Raw genomic sequence first — 24011 nt, forward strand, 5'->3', positions numbered from 1 at the left:
CCCCCTTTTATATAGCCTCGTTATTTTATTGTGTATCTTTTTATAAAAAAAAATACTTAAAATATTTACTAAATAAACTGAACTCTTTCTTGAGCTGCATTGTTGGTTAAGGACTACCGACAACACCTGTTGTATTCGGCGCATGTGACAGAATTGTATTTGATCCCATGATTACATTTGGAAGTGGTTGGTGCGCCATGCTACTATATGACGCAATACGCCATCATAAAATATATTCGTGGCCAGTACTTGACTAAACTACAATGCCATTGATAATTGATTCACAATTTACTGCGATATAGAACAAAAGTAATGCACAAATATACGACAGTATGTGCAGTTCGGCCATCAAGCAGTTCGTATGATAGCACGTGACTGCTTTAGGCCAAGTCTTGCGCAGCTTTTATGCAGAAAAGTCATTTTTATAAAATGTAATTCTCAGTTCGTAAGCAAACCAGTAATATATACCTTATTGTTAATTATAAAAGCATAGATTACAATGTTCTATTAAATTGATTTGGTATTTGTGTGTAATAAAGGGGTTTAGTGAATGAACGCGCTGAGTGCACAATGTAGATGGTCGCGTTTCATAACAGGAAGAGAAAATAAGGATTCCTGCTGTTGCATTTTGTAGTGACAGATTTAAACGAATAATATATTTGTTCAACATACAGAAGACCGTGATGGCTGCCATAATCACAGAAACACAAAGGTAGGCATTTAGTGTCCGTTTATTCTACTTCAAGGGAACATGTTTTCTAACTGAAACGTTAAGCTAGCCCTGCTAGCTAGCAAGCTAGTAAGATAGCTAGGTAAATATAAGTCAACAAGTCATCTTGCTTGTCAATCTTTATGAAATTGCCCGAGGGTCTCACTCTATAGCAACATGTACATGAGAAATAGAGGTCATGTTACAGCCATAAGAATCATACTTTAAGGGGAGATGGAACTATACAGTACGAACGTAACTCGGAATTTTTAGGCTAGTCCTCCTCATCCATTCATGAGAGCAGTTTCATCTATGTCTGTTAGCTGACGTTAGTTAGCTAATTGTGCTCCACACAATCTGACGTTGTTATTCAATCCACAGCATAAAAGAAGCAGTAACTTCCATCAACACAATTGAACTGAATAAATTCTCCAGACTTCTTTCACGAATTCTGCAGAAACTTCACCTGAAGGTAGGTGTCTCGAGGGAGCAAGTCAGCTGGCGTATAATTGGCATAACATAGACATATGCTCCAAAATACTCTTGCCTGGTCTCTCTTGCTAACTCCATTGCTGTCATTGTCCAGCCTGACAATTCTTTACGGCTTAGTTGGTGAGAAAGAAGAAACCGACTGGCACCCAGGCTACACAAACTCTGTATCATGCATGCTAAGCCTCACTTGTTTGTTTTTTAAAATAGTGCAAGTGGCACTGGTGTTTCTAGTGCCGTCAAACATCAGGCTTTAGTCATGATACTACTGCAGCCCACTTGAATCAATTTTTCCAGTACATGTGTTTACAAAGAATGATGAAGTTAATTGTGTCCCTCAGGAAGAGCGCACGTTCAGTGAGGAGGAAGAACAGAAACTGCAGAGTGCTTTGTCATTGGACAAGCAGGATCTCAGTCTGGTGCTGGATACAACTGCCTTCATTCTAGAACAGGTAAGTAGGCCTTGATGTTCGCCTCAACTCTAGCTACACTAAATAACCTTACGTATATGTGCACACCTGCTTGTCAAACATCTTATTCCAAAAATAATGGGCATTAAAATGGAGTTGGTCCCCCCCCTTTACTGCAATAACAACCTCCACTCTTCTGGGAAGGCTTTCCACTAGATGTTGGAACATTGCTGCAGGGACTTGCTTCCATTCAGCCACGAGTGTTAGTGAGGTCGGGCACTGATTAGAGATTCGACCGATTAATCGGCATGGCCGATTAGGCTGTCCCCAACCTGTTGCCACAAAGTTGGAAGCACAGAATCGTCTCGGTCTCCTTCTGTGCGCTTATGTGAACAACCACTTTGAAGCTGAGCACTTCCAGTTGACTGTGGCAGCTCTAGCAGGGCAGAGATTTGACAAATTGACTTGTTGGAAAGGTGGCAGCCTATGACGGTGCCACGTTGAAAGTCTGAGCTCTTCAGTACTGGCCATTCTACTCCCTATGCTCATTTTTTATACAAATGTCAGCAACGGGTGTGGCTGAAATAACCAAATCCACTAATTTGAAGGTGTGTCCATAGACTTTTGTATATACAGTGCATTTGGAAATGATTCAGACCCCTCCACATTTTGTTACATTACAGCCTTATTATAAAATGTATTAAATCATTTTTTTAAAAATAATTTCATCAATCTACACACACCAGTCTCAATGTAAACCGTGAAGAGGCGACTACGGGATGCTGGCCTTCTAGGCAGAGTTCCTCTGTCCAGCGTCTGTGTTCTTTTACCCATCTTAATCTTTTCTTTTTATTGACCAGTCTGAGAGATGGCATTTTCTTCAGGATGCTGGCCTTCTAGGCAGAGTTGCAAAGAAAATGCCATAGTGGCCAATAAAAATAAAATATTAAGATGGGCAAAAGAACACAGACACTGGACAGAGGAACTCTGCCTAGAAGGCCAGCATCCCGGAGTCGCTTCTTCACTGTTGATGTTGTAACTGGTGTTTTGCGGCTACTATTTAATGAATCTGCCGGACAGCTCTCTTCAGAGCTCTGACTGGGCTCAAGGACATTCAGAGACTTTTCCCGAAGCCACTCCTGTGTTGTCCTGGCTGTTTGCTTAGGGTCGTTGTCCTTTTGGAAGGTGAACCTTTGCCTCAGTTGAGGTCCTGCGCCTTCTGCAGCAGGAGTCTCCCAGTGGCTTCTGTATGGCCACTACCATAAAGGCCTGATTGGTGGAGTGCTGCATAGATGGTTGTCTTTCTGGAAGGTTCTCCCATCTCCACAGAGGAACTCTGGAGCTCTGTCAGAGTTACCATAGAGTTCTTGGTCACGTCCCTGACCAAGTCTCTTCTCCCCTAATTTCTCAGTTTTGCCGGGCGGCCAGCTCTATGACGAGTCTTGGTGGTTCCAAATTTCTTCCATTTAAGAATGATAGAGGCCACTGTGTTCTTGGACCTTCAATGCTGCAGAATGTTTTTGTTACCCTTCCCCAGATCTGTGCCTTGACACAATCCTGGCTCGGAGCTCTATGGACAATTCCTTCGACCTCATGGCTTGGTTTTTGCTCTGACATGCACTTCAACTGTGGGACCTTATGAAGACACTTGTGTACCTTTCCAAATCATGTCTAAATCAATTGAGTTTACCACAGGTGGACTTTCATCAAGTTGTAGAAACAGCTCAAGGATGATCAATGGAAAGAGGATGCACCTGAGCTCAATTTCGAGTCTTATAGCAAAGGGTCTGAATACTTATGTAAATAAGGTATTTCTGTTTTTTATGTTTAATACATTTGCAAACATTAAACATTTGTTTAAATAGTTTTTTTAAATAGTTATTTTCCTCGTCAATTTAAATAATTTAATTAATATAGAATTAGGCTGTAACGTAACAAGTGCTCAAGTATCTAGAGTATGCACACTGTAACCCTTCTATGGTGCTATTGGTGATGATGATTGTCACAATATAAAATAATTAAGTCTGAAAGAGAACATGTTTTGTTATATTTCTTATTTAACCTTTATTTAACTAGGCAAGTCCGTTAAGAACAAGTTCTTATTTACAATGACGGCCTACCGGGGAACAGTGGGTGAACTGCCTTGTTCAGGGGAAGAAGGACAGATTTTTATCTTGTCAGCCCGGGGATTCGATTCAGCAACCTTTTGATTACTGGCCCAAACCTCTAACCACTAGGCTGCCTGCCGCCCCATAACAGTATGTTCACACAAACGCCAGCTGCCAGCCAAATAGCTGACTACTAGCAATCTACAGAAGTATTGACTTGCATCAATGCAATTCACCAAGAATTCAGCAGGAAACTTCACCTGATGGTAGGTTTCTCCACTGAGTAATATGAGTTGAGGTGTCGTGTAGAATTGGTATAACATCTTAATGGTATGGCCACATACTGTACATGTCCCTGTTTTCCTCAGAAAAGCTTGGTTGGATGCTCAGTAGAGATCTTCTACCACTCCAGTGTTTAATTGCTATATTGTAATTACTTCGCCACCATGGCCTATTTATTGCCTTAACTCCCTTATCTTACCTCATTTGCACTCACTGTACATATACTTTTTGTTTTCTTTTGTTCTACTGTATTATTGACTATGTTTTGTTTATTATATGTGTAACTCTGTGTAACTCTGTTGTTTGTGTCGAACTGCTTTGCTTTATCTTGGCCAGGTCACAATTGCAAATTATAACTTTTTCTCTACTAGCCTACCTGGTTAAATAAAGGTGATATTAAATATAGAAATGTAGACCTAGATTTAGCGTCTAAACATGTATTAAGCGACTGTGAATAAAAAGAAAGTGCCTCGAGTTCTATTACAGATCGTCTATCACTATTACAGATCGTCTATCTCTATGCAGGCTGTCTATCACTATTACAGATCGTCTATCACTATTACAGATTGTCTATCACTATTACAGATCGTCTATCTCAATGCAGGCTGTCTATCACTATTACAGATTGTCTATCTCAATGCAGGCTGTCTATCACTATTACAGATCATCTATCACTATTACAGATCGTCTATCTCAATGCAGGCTGTCTATCACTATTACAGATCGTCTATCTCAATGCAGGCTGTCTATCACTATTACAGATCGTCTATCTCAATGAAGGCTGTCCATCACTATTACAGATCGTCTATCTCAATACAGGCTGTCCATCACTATTACAGATCGTCTATCTCAATACAGGCTGTCCATCACTATTACAGATCGTCTATCTCAATACAGGCTGTCCATCACTATTACAGATCGTCTATCTCAATGCAGGCTGTCTATCACTTACAGATCGTCTATCTCTATGCAGGCTGTCTATCACTATTACAGATCGTCTATCTCAATACAGGCTGTCCATCACTATTACAGATCGTCTATCTCAATGCAGGCTGTCTATCACTTACAGATCGTCTATCTCTATGCAGGCTGTCTATCATAATGTGAAGCCTGCATCCCTGAAGCAGCAGCTGGAGAAGATCCATCTTTCCCCAGAGAAGGCGGAGGCCTTCTGCCAGGCCTGGACCGCTGTCTGCCCAGATGTCGTGGAGAAAGTCAGGCAGAGGATTTTTGCTCCCAAAAAGGTGAGGAGAAACTGTGTCAACGGCAGTGCAATAATTCTGCCCCTGCTATGCCGTTTACTCTTTATTTATATCGTACGTACTCAGCGAAATAATGCCATTACTGTAGCTACGAGAAATGGCCATCTTGCGTAGTTGCGTCCAGTTACAAATTGCGTCGCTGCCCAAGTACGTAGAATGGCTAATTGCGTTATTGCATTGCGTACAACGCAAGGTTTAGGCTTTCCTCTCTCAAGTGGTGAAACAATGAAAGCAGAAAACGTTTGCTCTTTCTTTTTGGCATTAAGCCAGTCCAGTTGAGCCAAGGGTCCCGAGCCACGTTGGCATGGATAGGAAACTGCCAGATCCAACTGATCATTTGAACATAAACGATTATACAAATCTCTGTGTATATTAACACCATAGAATAGAGTCAAACCAGGCAGGTACCATAGTGGTTAGAGCGTTGTGCCAGTAACGAAAAGATTGCTGGTTCGAATCCCCGAGCTGAAAAGGTACAAATCTGTCGTTCTGCCCCTGAACAAGGCAGTTAACCCACTGTTCCCCGGTAGTCCGTCATTGTAAATAAGAATTTGTTCTTAACTGACTTGCCTGGTTTAAAAAAACAATTACCTGTGATGTTGTCATGATAATCTCATCGACAGCAGTCTTCGGGGGTGTCCTAAGTGGTACCTTATTCCCTATATAGTACACTACCTATAGTCCACTACTTTTGACAGGGACCATCAGGGGTTCCATTTGGGAAGTAGTCTTTAGCATTGTCCCCTTTGGGAGGCTCGAGTGGGTGTGATCACACTTGGTGCTGTGACGTCCTGGGACCACACAGAGAGAGCTCCAGGTTTATTATGCCACTCGGCATCATTAAAGACTTATCTCTCCTCTCAGTACACCTAATCTATTTCACTGCTAAGGCAGATTAATGGAGCGTTCTGCCACTTAGCGGTCCCATTGGGCCTCTGCTTTAAATGTGCTTTCACTGCACCATCCAACTGATCAGGGCCCAGTTTCCCCAAAAGCATCTTAAGGTTAAGATCATCGTTAGAACCTTCGTTGGGGCATCGTTAAATTAGATTTTGAACGATACATTGTTATCACTCGTAAGCCTAAATTCCAGCGCTATCGGGAAAAACCGGCCCAGAATTGTTTCTTAAGATTTCTTAAAGCTAGAATCCTTAATGGGTGAAACTGCCAAGTTCGCTGGAGATATTGCATCAACAATGAAGTTACTGCAAACAACGAACACTATTTTAAATGTTTTTATTGTGGTTTCTGTATGGTTGATAGCTGGAACATGTCGGATGGCAGCTCAACCTTCAGATGGCCAAGTCTACCCAAGCCAAGTTGAAGGATCCACATGCAGTGCTGGAGCTCGGTGTCAGAAATGAGGATTCTGAGGTAAATAGCCTACTTCACACTGTTGAACACACACACACACACACCTGTGTTACCCACTCAAAACAGAGGGGCTGTTTACTTAGCAGATCTCAGGGGATCCATTCAATCTTCAAAATGGATGCTAATTCTGCATGTGTCCCTCTTGACAATGAAGCAGACCTGAAACCAGACAGCAGGGAGCTTGTTAACAATGGCCTCAAGGGCCAGCTTTCCTTTTAGTCCTGTGGGGTCTGTATCTGTACAGTGTCTGTCGACCATTTATGTCCATCAATGGACAGCATTTGCAGATTTTCATCAGAAAATGGGAACCTAATGGTTCCCTTGGTTGTTATGGTAACACCAGGTTTATCAGGTGTTTGTGTTTATGATGTTAGTATTCTGTCCCCAGAGTGCGCTCTCTCTCACACACTCACTCTCTGTCTCTCTCACACTCACTCACTCTCTGTCTCTCTCACACTCACTCACTCTCTGTCTCACACACTCACTCACTCTCTGTCTCACACACTCACTCACTCTCTGTCTCACACACTCACTCACTCACACACTCACTCACTCTCTGTCTCACACACTCACTCACTCTCTGTCTCACTCACTCACTCACTCACTCACTCTCTCTCTGTCTCACTCACTCACTCACTCTCTGTCTCACTCACTCACTCTCTGTCTCACTCACTCACTCACTCTCTGTCTCACTCACTCACTCACTCTCTGTCTCACTCACTCACTCACTCTCTGTCTCACACACTCACTCACTCTCTGTCTCACACACTCACTCACTCTCTGTCTCACACACTCACTCACTCTCTGTCTCACACACTCACTCACTCTCTGTCTCACACACTCACTCACTCTCTGTCTCACACACTCACTCACTCTCTGTCTCACACACTCACTCACTCTCTGTCTCACACACTCACTCACTCTCTGTCTCACACACTCACTCACTCTCTGTCTCACACACTCACTCACTCTCTGTCTCACACACTCACTCACTCTCTGTCTCACACACTCACTCACTCTCTGTCTCACACACTCACTCACTCTCTGTCTCACACACTCACTCACTCTCTGTCTCACACACTCACTCACTCTCTGTCTCACACACTCACTCACTCTCTGTCTCTCACACTCACTCTCTCTCACACACTCACTCTCTCTCTCACACTCACTCTCTCTCTCTCACACACTCTCACAAGCTCTCACTCACACTCTCTCACACGCTCTCACTCTCTTAAAATCAATATAAGGGATTTATTAGCATGGGAAACAAATGTTAACATTGCCAAAGTAAGTGAAGTAGATAAAAATACAAATAAAGTGAAATAAACAATTAACAGTAAACATTACAATCTCAGAAGTTCCAAAAGAATAAAGGAATTTCAAATGTCATATGTCTATATACAGTGATGTAACGATGTACAAAAGGGAAAATAAATAAACATCAATATGGGTTGTATTTACCATGGTGTTTGTTCTTCACTGGTTGCCCTTGTGGCAACAGGTCACAAATCTTGCTACTGTGATGGCACACTGGTATTTCACCCAGTCGATATAGGAGTTTCTCAAAATTGGGTTTGTTTTCGAATTCTTTGTAAATCTGTGTAATCTGTCTTCTCTTGAGAGCCAAGTCTGTCTACGGCGGCATTTCTCAATAGAAGGGCTATGCTCACCGAGTCTGTACATAGTCAAAGCTTTCCTTAAGTTTGGGTCAGTCACAATGGTCAGGTATTCTGCCACGGTGTACTCTCTTTATGGCCATATAGCATTCTAGTTGGCTAATTTTTTGGTTAATTCTTTCCAGTGTGTCAAGTAATTATATTTTCTCATGATTTGGTTGAGTCTAATTGTGATGCTCTGTGGGGTCTGGTCTGTTTGTGTTTGTGAGTCCCAGGACCCGCTTGCTTAGGGATCTCTTCTCCAGGTTCATCTCTGTAGGTGATGGCTTTGTTATGGAAGGTTTGGTATTGGCTTCCTTTAGGTGGTTGTAGAATTAAACAGCTCTTTTCTGCATTATGATAATTAGCAGGTATCGGCCTAATTCTGCTCTACATGCATTATTTGGTGTTTTACGTTGTACACAAAGGATCTTTTTTGCAGAATTCTACATGCAGTCTCTTAATTTGGTGGTTTTCCCATTTTTGGTTGGTGAGTGGACCCCGGACCTCACAACAAGGAAGTGCAATGGGTTCTATAACTGATTCAAGTTTTCTTGACCAGATCCTAATTCGTATGTGTTATTTTATGTTCATTTTGATGGCATAGAAGCCCCTTCTTGCCTTGTCTCTCAGCTCGTTCCTAGCTTTGTGGAAGTTACCTGTGTGGCTGATGTTTAGGCCGAGGTATGTATAGTTTTTTTTGTTTTCTCTAGGGCAGTGGTTCCCAAACTTCTTATAGTCCCGTACCCCTTCATACATTCAACCTCCAGCTGCGTACCTCCTCTAGCACCAGGGTCAGCGCACTCTCAAATGTTGTTTTTGCCATCATTATAAGCCTGCCACACAGACACTATACAATACATTTATTAAACATAAGAATGAGTGTGTTTTTTCACAATCCGGCTCGTGGGAAGTGACAAAGACCTCTTATTGGACCAGGGCACAAATAATAATATAATAATCGATAATTGTACTCTTTAATTAACTATCTTACATATAAAACCTTATTTGTTCAATCAAATATTGTGAATAACTCACCACAGGTTAATGAGAAGGGTGTGCTTGAAAGGATGCTCATAACTCTGCAATGTTGGGTTCAAATCAAATGTATTTATATAGCCCTTCTTACATCAGCTGATATCTCAGTGCTGTACAGAAACCCAGCCTAAAAACCCCAAACAGCAAGCAATGAAGGTATAGAAGCACGGTGACTAGGAAAAACTCCATAGAAAGGTCAAAACCTAGAGAGGAACCAGGCTATGAGGGGTGGCCAGTCCTCTTCTGGCTGTGCCGGGTGGAGATTATAACAGAACATGGCCAAGATGTTCAAATGTTCATAAATGACCAGCATGGTCAAATAATAATAATCACAGTAGTTGTCGAGGGTGCAGCAAGTCAGCACCTCAGGAGTAAATGTCAGTTGGCTTTTCATAGCCGATCATTAAGAGTATCTCTACCGCTCCTGCTGTCTCTAGAGAGTTGAAAACAGCAGGTCTGAGGCAAGTAGCACGTCCGGTGAACAGATCAGGGTTCCATAGCCGCAGGCAGAACAGTTGAAACTGGAGCAGCAGCACAGCCAGGTGGACTGGGGACATCAACGAGTCATCATGCCAGGTAGTCCTGAGGCATTGTCCTAGGGCTCAGGTCCTCCGAGAGAGAAAGAATTAGAGAGAGCATACTTAAATTCACACAGGACACCGGATAAGACAGGAGAAGTACTCCAGATATAACAGACTGACCCTAGCCCCCCGACACTAACTACTGCAGCATAAATACTGAAGGCTGAGACAGGAGGGGTCAGGAGACACTGTGGCTCCATCCTATGATACCCCCGGACAGGGCCAAACAGGAAGGATATAACCCCACCCACTTTGCCAAAGCACAGCCCCCACACCACTAGAGGGATATCTTCAACCACCAACTTGCCATCCTGAGACATGGCCGAGTATAGCCCACAAAGATCTCCGCCACGGCACAAACCAAGGGGGAGGCGCCAACCCAGACAGGAAGATCACGTCAGTGTATTGGAGAGTTTGTCTTAAATCATTTTCCACACACAGTCTGTGTCTGTATTTAGTTTTCATGCTAGTGAGGGCCGAGAATCCACTCTCACATAGGTACATGGTTGCAAAGGGCATCAGTGTCTTAACAGCGGAATTTACAAAGGCAGGATACTCTGAGCGCAGCCCAATCCAGAAATCTGGCAGAGACTTTTGATTAAATTAAATTTACACAGAACTTCTCGTTGCAATTTCGATGAGGCTCTCTTGTTCAGATATCGGTAAGTGGACTGGAGGCAGAGCATTAAAGGGATAACCAATCCAGTTGTTTGTGTCATCTGTTTCGGGCGCACTTGCGCCGAATACAACAAGTAGACCTTACAGTGAAATGCTTACTTCCAGGCTCTAACCAATAGTGCAAAAAAAGGTATTAGGTGAACAATAGGTAAGTAAAGAAATAAAAACAACAGTAGAAAGACACTGGAAAAACAGTAGCAAGGCTATAAAAGTAGCGAGGCTATAAAAGTAGCGAGGCTACATACAGACACCGGTTAGTCGGGCTGATTGAGGTAGTATGTTCATGTAGATATGGTTAAAGTGACAATGCATATATGATGAACAGAGAGCAGTAGTGTAAAAGAGGGGTTGGCGGGTGGTGCGACACAATGCAGATAGCCCGGTTAGCCAATGTGTGGGAGCACTGGTTGGTCGGCCCAATTGAGGTAGCATGTACATGAATGTATAGTTTAAGCGACTATGCATATGTGATAAACAGAGTAGCAGCAGCATAAAAAGAGGGGTTGGGGGGGGCACACAATGCAGATAGTCCAGGTAGCCATTTGATTACCTATTCAGGAGTCTTCTGGCTTGGGGGTAAAAACTGTTGAGAAGCCTTTTTGTCCTAGACTTGGGACTCCGGTACCGCCTGCCATGCGGTAGTAGAGAGAACAGTCTATGACTGGGGTGGCTGGGGTATTTGACCATTTTTAGGGCCTTCCTTTGACACCGCCTGGTGTAGAGGTCCTGGATGGCAGGAAGCTTTGCCCCAGTGATGTACTGGGCCGTACACACTACCCTCTGTAATGCCTTGCGGTCAGAGGCCGAGCAATTGCAGTACCAGGCAGTGATGCAACCAGTCAGGATGCTCTCGATGGTGCAGCTGTAGAACCATTTGAGGATCTCAGGACCCATGCCAAATCTTTTTAGTTTCCTAAGGGGGAATAGGCTTTGTTGTGCCCTCTTCAAGACTATCTTGGTGTGTTTGGACCATTCTAGTTTGTTGTTGATGTGGACACCAAGGAACTTGAAGCTCTCAACCTACTCCACTACAGCCCCGTCGATGAGAATGGGGGTGTGCTCGGGCCTCCTTTTCCTGCAGTCCACAATCATCTCCTTAGTATTGGTTACGTTGAGGGATGGGTTGTTATTCTGGCACCCAACCGGCCAGGTCTCTGACCTCCTCCCTATAGGCTGTCTCGTCGTTGTCGGTGATCAGGCCTACCACTGTTGTGTCGTCTGCAAACTTAATGATGGTGTTTGAGTCATGCCTGGCCATGCAGTCGTTGGTGAACAGGGAGTACAGGAGGGGACTGAGCACGCACCCTTGGCGAGCTCCAGTGTTGAGGATCAGCGTGGCAGATGTGTTGCTACCTACCCTCACCACCTGGGGGCGTCCCGTCAGGAACTCCAGGATCCAGTTGCAGAGGGAGGTGTTTAGTCCCAGGATCCTTAGCTTAGTGATGAGCTTTGGGGGAACTATGGTGTTGAACACTGAGCTGTAGTCAGTGAATAGCATTCTCACGTAGGTGTTCCTTTTGTCCAGGAGGGAAAGGGTTAGTCATAGCCTCAATTTTGTCCCACAATTTAAATATAGTTGTGTCGAGTTCCTTTTAATCCTAGATTCAGATCATTCAGGCGAGAAAAAACATCACCCAGATAGGCCAGTCATGTGAGAAACTCGTCATCATGCAAGCGGTCAGACAAGTGAAAATTATGGTCTGTAATGAATGCTGCAGTGTACCCAAGTTGCGTCAGGAGCAACTGCTTGCACGCGCCTTACCACTCCGCTGTCTCCCCCTGTCATGGCTTTTGCACAATCAGTACAGATACCAACACATCTTGACCACCGAAGTCCATTTGATGTCACAAAGCTGTCCAGTACTGTCCTGGTTTTCAGAAGAGGATGTCTCCCTTTTTAATTGACCCCCCATAAACGTAACGGACATATACCAGGAGCTGTGCCAGGGCCTGCCACGTCTGTTGACTCATCCAGCTTTAACGCATAGAATTCACTGGCTTGTATGCGAAGCAGTAATTGTTTCATAACATCTACAGCCACTGATGCATCGTGAAGCAGTGCTGTTTGATGAAGGCATGGTCTGTATAGGTTGTTTGGCCTTTTCCCCCAGCAGTGTCCCACCCATATCCATGGCAGCAGGAAGAATTGTGGCTTATTTTTCAAATTGGCATGCTTTGTTTCTAAATGTCTGCGCAAGAGTGATGGTTTCATCGAGCTGAGAGAGTACTTTTGCACATATAACACTGTGGCTGAGGAAAGGCACTACTCCCAATATAGGTGAACCCCAAATTAATGAACTTCGCATCATATTTGCGCCTCTTCTATGGTCCAACGTCTGTTGTTCGGTGCTTTCCCGGGTAAGGGGGCAGTAGCTCTTCGGCTGCATCAGATATACAACTGTCTATGTCCATGCTAGCTGGGCTACCAACAAATGTAGAATTACTGATGCTAGCATTGGATGTGCTCGTGGAAGCAGAACAACTTGTGTTGTTAACAGGTGCAGGTGTAGTACTGCTGGTAGTAGCAGTACTATCAGTAGAGCTGGTATGTGTCTCTATGGACGAGGGCCTTACTAAACTGTTTGAAAATGTGAAGACATTTAAAAATAATAATAATAATCTCTCACTCTCAAACAGTAATATGTGCTTTTCTTTATCTCATGCACACTATAGTGGGAAGATAAAAAAAAATAATAATAATTCTCTCAATATTTCCTCCCAAGCAAGAAAAACATCAATCAATTTATTTAAATCCACTTACATGGGCCCTGTTGGGAATAGATAGCTACAGACCTGAGGCAAGCCAAGCTAATGGGAGGAGCAGCCACAGTTCATCACAATCTGCTGAGAGGCTCTGCCTCTAACACCCAAGAGGGGGCACTGTTGCTCCACAACAATTTCCGGCCTTCCCAGGATCTGCTGTCTACAGAGAGAATGGTTTTCTGATTCAACTTTAAACTGGAGTTCAAGTGTGTGTGTGTGTGTGTGTGTGTGTGTGTGTGTGTGTATATATATATATATATATATATATATATATATATATATATATATATATATATATATACACACACACACAATATAATGTTTTGTATTCTGTAGATCATCTTGTTTGGCTTCAGAGTTTCACAATATCATTAACAAATATTTTCAATTCAGAAGTTATTCTGCATGCACCTAATAACAAAATAACAACTATCTCTGAAACCATTTCAGTATATCGGGTTGATTGAAAGGAGAAGACTTGATAATACCCAGATAACCTTCCAGGTAGTGTGATATTGGATCTCTGAGAGGGAGGACAGCTGTACATTATTGATTTGGAAGCCAAGCATCGGAGTTTTGAGAACTCCCACCTGATCAGTGTCTTGCTTCATCAGCCCAATCCCAGAGGAGAAGCAAGCAAACCTCCAGTAGTGTATAGTATGAAACCTGTCTCCTCTCCTCACCATCCAAGCCAGCCAGGGAGCCGCTGGAGTTACATATCCCTAACACACACACACAAACGCACAAACAATGTCTCTCAGATGTTACTTGAAGTCTGAGATGATAAAATCCTTCAACAGGCTATGGGCCTCTCTCATCTCTCTGTCCCTCAGCATTAGAGGATTCCATTGCTCACTGCTCTAAATGGACCAGCTTGGGGATTAGCTCATTATACATCGTGTTTGTAGACATAGCTAATTAAAATAAACCTACCAGTTTGCTAATTTAATCTAACCTTCAGTATGAGTCATAGAATGGTTATTCATTTATAGGTCTTTGATCTGATAGTCTAAGGCAGGGACTGGCTTCAAGGTTGAATTTGAGAGGTCAAAGATATATTATAAACTGGGTTGTTCGAGCCCTGAGTGCTGTTTGGCTGACAGCCATGGTATATCACACCGTATACTACAGGTATGCCAACATTTATTTGTACAGCTCTAATTACGTAGGTAACCAGTTTATAATAGCAATAAGGCACCTCGGGTTTGTGATATATGGCCAATATACCACAGCTTAGGGTTGTATCCAGGCACTCCGCGCAGCGTCGTGCCTAAGAACAGCCTTTAGCCGTGGTATATTGGCCATATACCACACCTCATCTGGCCTTATTGCTTAAATAGGTTGAAAGTGTATTAAGTTGGTTACTATGGAATTGCCTCGATCCAAGCAGGGTGACTGTTAGAATTGTCAGTATATTGACGGTTCTTGCCAAACGTGGCCTTCTCTTCCTCAACATCTCCACCTCAATCTTTAACTAATCCTGCACCCTACCGCATAGACTAGCGTTTTCTGGCATCCTACTTCGTATAGATAAATAGATTATGCTTAATTGTATTTTCCTGTTCTGTCATTCTGACTTATGCATGAGTGTGCTGTTGTTGGTTGCCATTTCCTTGTAACGCTATTCCCAGCCAGTGAGTGCCCTAACTAATTATATTTCATCAAACCTACTTGTTTTGTATCAAAGCGTCTGACTTGAAAGACTTCTGATTGTAATGTATTTATCCACTGAGGAGCGGAAGCTCTTTGTTGGAATTCTCGCAGTGATACTGTGACCTCATTTACTATCAGCTAGAGAGATAAAGAATGCAATTAAACATTACATTTTTACTTATGAATAGGTGCTGTGATTATCCCTATTCAAAACATCCACGCTCCTCTTCCTCACATGTCTCTGCCACAGACAAGTTGAAAACAAAAACTTTCAGGACTTTCTATCTTCCCTAAAAAACACAGAGCTAACAAGCAGTCTTAGAGTTAAAACTGTAAAATAACAGGAACAGGTTTTATGTCAGGCGATCAATATATCGGATAGCTTTTAAACCAAAATGTTGTCAGCCAGACTGAAATCCCTTCAAACTCCCACCCGTCACATGGCACAATAAAGCCTTGTCTGGGGCTTGTCATCCTCTTCATGGCCCAGGATGCTTTGTGCAGCCATCTTTTGGGCTCTTTTCTCCTTGGTGATTAGTTTTTTTTTCTCCTTTGGGATCCCATTCAGGGTGCCCATTGTTCCGGGATTATCCATTCCTCTGGTGATGTGTTCAGCCCAGTGGCATAATAGTACCCATACAATGATGTCACAGCTTTATTTGCTGCGGGGACCGTTGATTCCCCCTTTCCTAATTTTCTATACCCCAATTCTGTGCTTCTTGAAGAGCTTGTTTAGCACACCCACGATACATGTTTGATGCAGACATGAGTGGGGAAGGTGGCAAATCCATCCAAACACATTTAATTCCCATTTGTTTGTCTTGTTTGGTCTCAGATCTTAGTTCTCAAATCTGAGCTAGTTTTGCCCTGTACAGTTTCTTCAGCAAAATGGAAATTGCCAGATGACATTGTTTTTCTTTCTGCAATAGCAAAGTGATTTTTAGTTGTTAGCCAATGTTTTTGTTCAAGGTGTTGTTTAAGGTGGTCCGGACTCTCACTCTGTTAGTACACAGTTACGCGCAAGGTGTTGTTTAAGGTGGTCTGGACTCTCACTCTGTTAGTACACAGTTACGCGCAAGGTGTTGTTTAAGGTGGTCTGGACTCTCACTCTGTTAGTACACAGTTACGTGCAAGGTGTTGTTTAAGGTGGTCTGGACTCTCACTCTGTTAGTACACAGTTACGTGCAAGGTGTTGTTTAAGGTGGTCTGGACTCTCACTCTGTTAGTACACAGTTACGCGGAAGGTGTTGTTTAAGGTGGTCTGGACTCTCACTCTGTTAGTACACAGTTACGTGCAAGGTGTTGTTTAAGGTGGTCTGGACTCTCACTCTGTTAGTACACAGTTACGTGCAAGGTGTTGTTTAAGGTGGTCTGGACTCTCTATCCGTACACGTTTACGTGGATTCTGAGATCTCAAACCAGCCCTGTTGATTGTGGAATGGGAAGGAAAATCAGAACTTTTCATCTCAATGAAGCCTGTGGAATACCTAGTCTGATTTTTATATTGATATACCATACCTGTTTTCTTTGATTTTTTTTGCTCTGTAGGATTCTCTTGTGTATATAGTTATTTAGCTGTCTGTCTTTGTGCTGCATTCGATGTTGTAAAAACATCTTTGTCCACTATTTCTATATGATAACACATAATGGTTGTGGAAGGGTAGCCATTACAGTATGGTTTTCCTTGCCAGTCCTGGTAGGTACTGTCAACAGCCCTTTAATGACAGACAAGGTTGTTTCCTTATATTTCCTTTTATTTTATCTGACATCATAGAGGATTCTGTTGAAAGTTGCTGCATGTAATGCAGGAAAACAATATTTCCATGCATAGTATGTACCGCACTATTTAAAGATCGACATGCCCCAGGTAGGCTACATAATGAATACTACTGCATGGAAATTAAAGGCCTTTTTTCAGGCTGGTTATCAAGAGTATTATGTCTTGAACTGTTACATGTAGCCTAATTTTCTTTGTCCTGTATTTTCCCCTAAAGAGAGATGACGACGACAATGCCGCGGTTTTATACAAAAGATAGATAGTTAGTTGGTTGACCATTTCACACCATTTATGTCCGGCATCGGGTTGGATTTAGTTGAATAAACCTAGTGGATTTTGAGAGGGAGGCAGCTGTAGGAGTTTGACCTGGTGGTTGCTTGTTTCCCACAAGCCTACTGTAAAAATGGTCAAGGCTCTCACAGCCGCGGTGTCTGCATACCAGAGGGCTCAAGCTGGCTGCCTAGACAATCACTAGGGTTGCCACACAGAAGAGGCCCTACAGTGGTGAATAGCAGCCATCAGCCTCGCCTCTCCCTCCTCCCTGAGCCAAAGCATACATTCTACTACATGTATACAGTTTCAAAATGGAGGCCATGGTGGGTCCATGTATCCCGGCCCTTGGCATGCCACTGTTTCTGTCATTTAATTGGAGCACATTGTTTCAAGCTTGAGTTGCTCTTGAAAGGGCTGTGGGTTTGGCCCTTGGCACTGCGATAAGTGCATAGTGCCTAGTCCATAGCAGGCAAAGCTCCCTCTAATCGTTTTGTTATGGCTTATACTTGTCCTGTTTTGTTGCGTGTTCATCTTGGCAGAATTAAATTGTCTGTACCATGCTTTCCAACCTGAGCCTCTTGTAGCGAGGCTGGAAGACATCCCCGGAGAAAGATAAGTCAGTGTTGGTTTAACCTATTCCGTTGTGGCAACCATGTGGCAATATCCTCCAATTTGCACTTCCAAAAAATGAATTGTAGAATATGAGGATTCGGTGGAAGTGTTTTTGAATATCACTCTGCAGCACACTAGCTTCATGTGTTATGTTATTAATGTGTCATTCACAATCTGCAGCCACAATAGATTCTGTGTCAGTCAGCCCTTCATCCACAGTGTGACTTCCCAACAGGCTGAATGAGAGATCTGAAATGGAATGAGTGGAAAGTGTTGAATACTGTTTGTGCCGCGCTATTTCGGCCATTCAGAAGATGAGTCATGACATGTGAATCCATGCATTGGTTAGAAGACCATCTCTGTCTCTGTCTGCGTCTCTGTCTGCGTCTCTGTCTGCGTCTCTGTCTGTGTGTTTCTGTGTCTCTATTCCTGTCTTTCTCTCTCTCTCTCTCCACAATCACTGGCATCTTATTTGCTTGCCTGAGCATTATTAGTGATATGCTTCTTGTTAATCGCTGTATGATGCTTACTCGTGCTGAAAGTGTCTTGAGATCTAATGATAGCCGAATGTTCTATACAGAGAGGAGGTGGTGTTAAGACTGTTTTAACTGAGAAAGTCATGGTTTTGCTCCATAATTCCCACGAGTACCAACATTTCTTTGATTTAATTCAGTATTTACCTGGCACTAGACTGTGTGTGTGTATAACCCTCCTTCTCTCTCTCATATACTGTTAGATATACAGTTGAAGTCGGAAGTTTACCTACACTTAGGTTGGAGTCATTAAAACACATTTTTCAACCACTCCACAAATTTCTTGTTAACAAACTATAGTTTTGGCAAGTCTGTTAGGACATCTACTTTGTGCATGACAAGTAATTTTTCCAACAATTATATATATTATACTTATAATTCACTGTATCACAATTCCAGTGGGTCAGAAGTTTACATACACTAAGTTGACTGCCTTTAAACAGCTTGGAAAATTCCAGAAAATGATGCATTGACTTTAGAAGCTTCTGATCGGCTAATTGACATAATTGGAGGTGTACCTGTGGATTTATTTCAAGGCCTACCTTCCAACTCAGTGCCTCTTTACTCTACATCATGGGAAAATCAAAAGAAATCTGCCAAGACCTCTGCCCCCAAAAATGGTAGACCTCCAAGTCTGGTTCATCCTTGGAAGCAATTTCCAAATGCCTGAAGGTACCATGTTCATCTGTACAAACAATAGTACTCAAGTATAAACACCATAGGACCACGCAGCCATCATTCCGCTCAGGAAGGAGATGCGTTCTGTCTCCTAGAGATGAACGTTCTTTGGTGCGAAAAGTGCAAATCAATCCCATAACAACAGCAAAGGACCTTGTGAAGATGCTGGAGGAAACGGGTACAAAAGTATCTATATCCACAGTAAAACGAGTCCTATATCAACATAACCTGAAAGGCTGCTCAGCAAGGAAGAAGCCACTGTTCCAAAACCGCCATAAAAAAGCCAGACTACGGTTTGCAACTGCACATGGGGACAAAGATCGTACTTTTTGGAGAAATGTCCTCTGGTCTGATGAAACAAAAATAGAACCGTTTGGCCATAATGACCATCAATATGTTTGGAGGAAAAAGGGGGGTCCTTGCAAGACATCAAGACATCATTCAGGAAGTTAAAGCTTGGTCGCAAATGGGTCTTCCAAATGGACAATGACCCCAAGCATACTTCCAAAGTTGTGGCAAAATGGCTTAAGGACAACAAAGTCAAGTTTATTGGAGTGGCCATCACAAAGCCCTGACCTCAATCCTATAGAAAATGTGTGGGCAGAACTGAAAAAGTGTGTGCGAGCAAGGAGGCCTACAAACCTGACTCAGTTACACCAGCTCTGTCAGGAGGAATGGGCCAAAATTCTCCCAACTTATTGTGGGAAGCTTGTGGAAGGCTCCTCAAAATGTTTGACCCAAGGTAAGCAATTTAAAGGCAATGCTACAGAATACTAATTGAGTGTATGTAAACTTGTGAATGTGATGAAAGAAATAAAAGCTTAAATAAATCACTGGGAATGTGATGAAAGAAATAAAAGCTTAAATAAATCATTCTCTACTATTATTCTGACATTTCACATTCTTTAAAAAAAGTGGTGATCCTAACTGACCTAAGACAGGAATTTTTACTAGGATTAAATGTCAGGAATGATTTTTTAAAAACTGAGTTTAAATGTATTTGGTGAAGGTGTATGTAAACTTCCGACTTCAACTGTACATACACAGATTTGTTTAGTTGTATTCAGTGGTGTGTGGTTGTGGCAGATCCCCATGGGATAACTGGTCAAACCCCACACTCCGGTCTTTAACCCCACACACAATACTTTGTTTAGAGCAACCAGATTAATTATAGATGCAGGAAGCATCTGACACGCCAGAAACCATTCCTGTTTGACGTCTGTGTGCCATCAGTGTTGAATCAATCCCCACCATAACTCAAAACAAGCTTTTTTTCAACACAAGCAACAATTTGAGACTGGGGGCATAGGATGTGCTTGAAAAGCTTTGTTAAATGAAGCTCTGCAGTATGTTGGTTGGTGAAGCTACAGTGGGGAAAGTATTCAGACCCCTTGACATTTTCCACATTGTGTTACATTACAGCCTCATTCCAAAATGAATTCATCCCCCCCCCCCCCCCCCCCCATCAATCTACACACAATAGCCCATAATGACTTAGCAAAAACACGTTTTTAGACATTTTGGGAAATGTATTAAAAATAAAAAACTCACATTTAGATAAGTATTCAGACCCTTTGCTCAGCACTTTCTCCCATTCTTTGCAGATCCTCTCAAGCTCTGTCAGGTTGGATGGTGGGCGTCGTTGCAAAGCTATTTTCAGGTCTCTCCAGAGCTATTTGATCGGGTTCAAGTCTTGGCTCTGGTTGGGCCATTCAAGGACATTCAGAGAAGCCACTCCTGTGTTGTCTTGGCTGTGTGCTTAGGGTTGTTGTCCTGTTGGAAGGTGAACCTTCAGCCCAGTCTGAGGTCCTGAGCGCTCTGGAACGGTTTTCATCAAGGATCTCTCTGTACTTTGCTCCGTTCTCTTTATCCCTCGATCCTGACTAGTCTCCTGGTCCCTGCCGCTGAAAAACATCCCCACAGCATGATGCTGCCACCTCCATGCTTCACCATAGGGATGGGGCCAGGTTTCTTCCAGATGTGACGCTTGGCATTCAGACCAAAGAGTTTATATCTTGGTTTCATCAGACCAGAGAATCTTGTTTCTCATGGTCTGAGGTGCACCTTTAGGTGCCTTTTGGCAAAGTCCAAGCGGGCTGTCATGTTCCTTTTACTGAGGAGTGCTTTCCATCTGGCCACTTTATGATAAAGGCCAGATTGGTGGAGTGCTACAGAGACTGTTGTCCTTCTGGAGCTCTGTCAGAGTGACAATTGGGTTCTTGGTCACCTCCCTGACCAACGCCCTTCTCCCCCAATGCTCAGTTTGGGTGGGCGGCCAGCTCTAGGAATAGTCTTGATGGTTCCAAACTTCTTCCATTTAAGAATGATGGAGGCCACTGTGTTCTTGGACTTTCAATGCTGCAGCCATTTTTTGGTACCCTTCCCCAGATCTGTGCCTCGACACAATCCTGTCTCTGAGCTCTACGGACAATCCCTTCGACCTCATGGCTTGGTTTTTGCTCTGACATGCACTGTCAGCTATGGGATCGTTATAAAGACAGGTGTGTCCTTTCCAAATCATGTCCAATCAGTTGAATTTACCACAGCTGGACTCCAATCAAGTTGTAGAAACATCTCAAGGATGATGAATGGAAACAAGATGCACCTGAGCTCAATTTTGAGTCTGAATACTTATGTAAATAAGGTTTTTCTGTTTTAGATTTTTTTTTAACTGTTTTTGCTTTGTCATTACGGGATACTGTGGGTGGGTAGATGGGGAAAACATTGAATTAATCAATCATTTTAGAATAAGGCTGAAATATAACCGTGTGTATGGGTCTTTCTGAATGCACTGTAAATGTTTTTTATCCCCTTAGGCTATAGCATAAACAATTTTGGCAAGTTTTTGAAGAATACGGTTGCAGCTCTTTTCATGTCTCTCTTCAGGTCTCGTCAGGTTGATTTAAAAATGTGTGTATTTTTATATAACATTAAATGAATGAAAGCATGCCTACGTCAGTACAGTACTGTATTGCCTATTAGGAATACTCTGTCTATCCATAGCTATAAACTGATCTCTGCTCCTTGGTCCCTGTGTATCGACTCTCATCATCATCAAACCTGAGTAATGTGACTTACAGTGGCACTGAACTTCTGAAAGCATTAACCAATCATTTTTCTGCTGCATTGCGCATTTTCAATGAAACACGGGATGGGTTGGAAAGAACATGTAAGCAATTTACTTACGTTCCCTGACTATATCCTCTGCCATATGTCTCCATCATTCTTCTATTAATAGCTAGACTTCTTATCTGTTGTTGGATCATAAAGGCTGTGTGGACACAATACTTAGAACCCACTCCCTGTTGGAGTTTATCCGCTGGGATCTGCCCGGCAGAAATGGGGCTTAGAAAAATCAAGCAAGCTCCACGTGATGAGACCAGATGGCTTTATTGCATCAAGGCTTCATCAAAGCAATGCTAAATTCCAATGTAATCTCGGGCGTGCTAGATAGAGAAGGTAGTGCAGATAGGTGGTGCGGAGATATGAAACAAAGCTATATGAAAGATGTCATATGTTAAGAGGGGAATCTTTGTTTTAATGTTGTGGCGTCGCTAGTTACTTAACTAAAGACGTGGCGATGTTGTAGTAGAGGGTGAGAATCTCTCTGCAAATATCCAGAGTGACTCCAAATGAACATCTTGCGTTTTGTATCAAACACTTCTAATTTAAACTCTAAAACCTCTAAAATTAATTGAAATAGTGTTTAATAAACATGACTGATCAACTATTTATGCTGTATTTAAGGGGAAAGAGCATCTGGAAATTACACTGTTCAAGCACTGAAATTTATACTGGATTCAGACACGTATCTGTAGATGGGATTTGAATCAATAGGACTTAGCTTTGACATAGAAAAAATGAATCGAGCTAGTTTTCTTTTATCTGCTGTCAGGGGTTGCTGGCTGGCTGGGGCCTGCCATACCTTGAATACATTGTTTCTTTAAGTTCAGTCAGTTTTGTCAGGTATAAATTATGTATAGGATTTAACCTGAAAGTTAAAACAGTCAAACAATACCTTTTGTGAATTCTAATGAATCATTCAAACATATTGTAGGCCATGGGCCTGGGGAACTAGATTGCATGCCCCATAGTCTGCCCGTGTCGTTGTCTTCTCCAGATCCAGGTTCGAGTAAAGCCCATATCAAACAAAGCGTTTTTTTGTGTGTGTGTGTGTGTGTGTGTGAACGAGCGTGTACACGCTGGAATTAGAATGCACTCTGGTGAATGTGAGAAAACAACAGACGGGCCATCATGCGTTTCAAATTAGAACATCCAGTCTCTTTTTCTCACGTTCACGTGAAGCAATGCTGGTAAAGTGAAAAAATGGACTGTTTGTGCATTGACATCTGGAATTGTGAAATGTATAGTTAAAAAGTGTTTAAGTTGAGCTGCCAGTACCAATAATACATACGCCTATTTGAAAACAATAACTTTATGCCTACCTTTGTTGATTTCGAGCACAGGCATATAGCCTTGGCAGGCTACGGCTGGGAAACTCCAGGAACTCCGTTCAAGAGAGAATAATGTTATGTAGAAATAAAGAATTTAGCTAGTCTCGTTCTAAGTGTGTATTAGCTACAACTCTCCTGATGTTCCTGAGCCAACATAACAACAGGAGGCAGGTACGGTGGCTCCCGTAGGACATATGTAAGGTGAGTCAAAAGGAGCGCGCAACAATAATTCACAAGGGCTACATAGCGAACATCACAAACACAACTATTTATTATCGATGCTCGGGACCGTTAAGTTGGCATACGCTACGCAGTGCGATGTGACTTGGCGCGCTCTACTCACACGCAAAGTCTGTGTGGTTCCGGCATAACAGTACACTCACGTTAACCCAGAACCACATTTTGTGCTCTTATTTGTACAATCCTAGCTTCCTTTTTTAAGTGTCAATAAAGTTGTTCGCTCAAAATGCTAGTCCTATACATTTAATACAACAGCCCTCCTCAGTGGTTTTTACAACTGGCTAGATATTACATAAGGATGTTTCTGTGTTGGTCCTGTAGATTAATTTGAGGATATATACAGTGGTAGAATACTACCCCTTGTCTTCATTTAGACACAGGACCTAATCCTATTGTAGGTTCCATACTGTAGTAGGACAAACAGGACCGGCTTGCACCCCCC

At 42.7% G+C, this 24011-nt stretch overlaps 1 protein-coding gene across 1 annotated transcript in view; it reads left to right on the forward strand.

Annotated features, from left to right (window-relative positions):
• Positions 1 to 359: 359 nt before the first annotated feature.
• Positions 360 to 24011, forward strand: part of LOC139411909 (COMM domain containing 10) — a 41745-nt gene continuing 18093 nt past the window's right edge. Inside the window, exons 1-5 of the mRNA XM_071158663.1 lie at positions 360 to 712; positions 1091 to 1181; positions 1540 to 1650; positions 5087 to 5242; positions 6524 to 6634. Of these exons, the coding sequence (XP_071014764.1) occupies positions 684 to 712; positions 1091 to 1181; positions 1540 to 1650; positions 5087 to 5242; positions 6524 to 6634 (498 nt within the window). The 5' untranslated portion in view covers positions 360 to 683. The remainder of the gene's footprint in view (positions 713 to 1090; positions 1182 to 1539; positions 1651 to 5086; positions 5243 to 6523; positions 6635 to 24011) is intronic.

The sequence above is a fragment of the Oncorhynchus clarkii genome, chromosome 6 (genome assembly GCF_045791955.1).
Source record: "Oncorhynchus clarkii lewisi isolate Uvic-CL-2024 chromosome 6, UVic_Ocla_1.0, whole genome shotgun sequence".
NCBI lineage: Eukaryota > Metazoa > Chordata > Actinopteri > Salmoniformes > Salmonidae > Oncorhynchus > Oncorhynchus clarkii.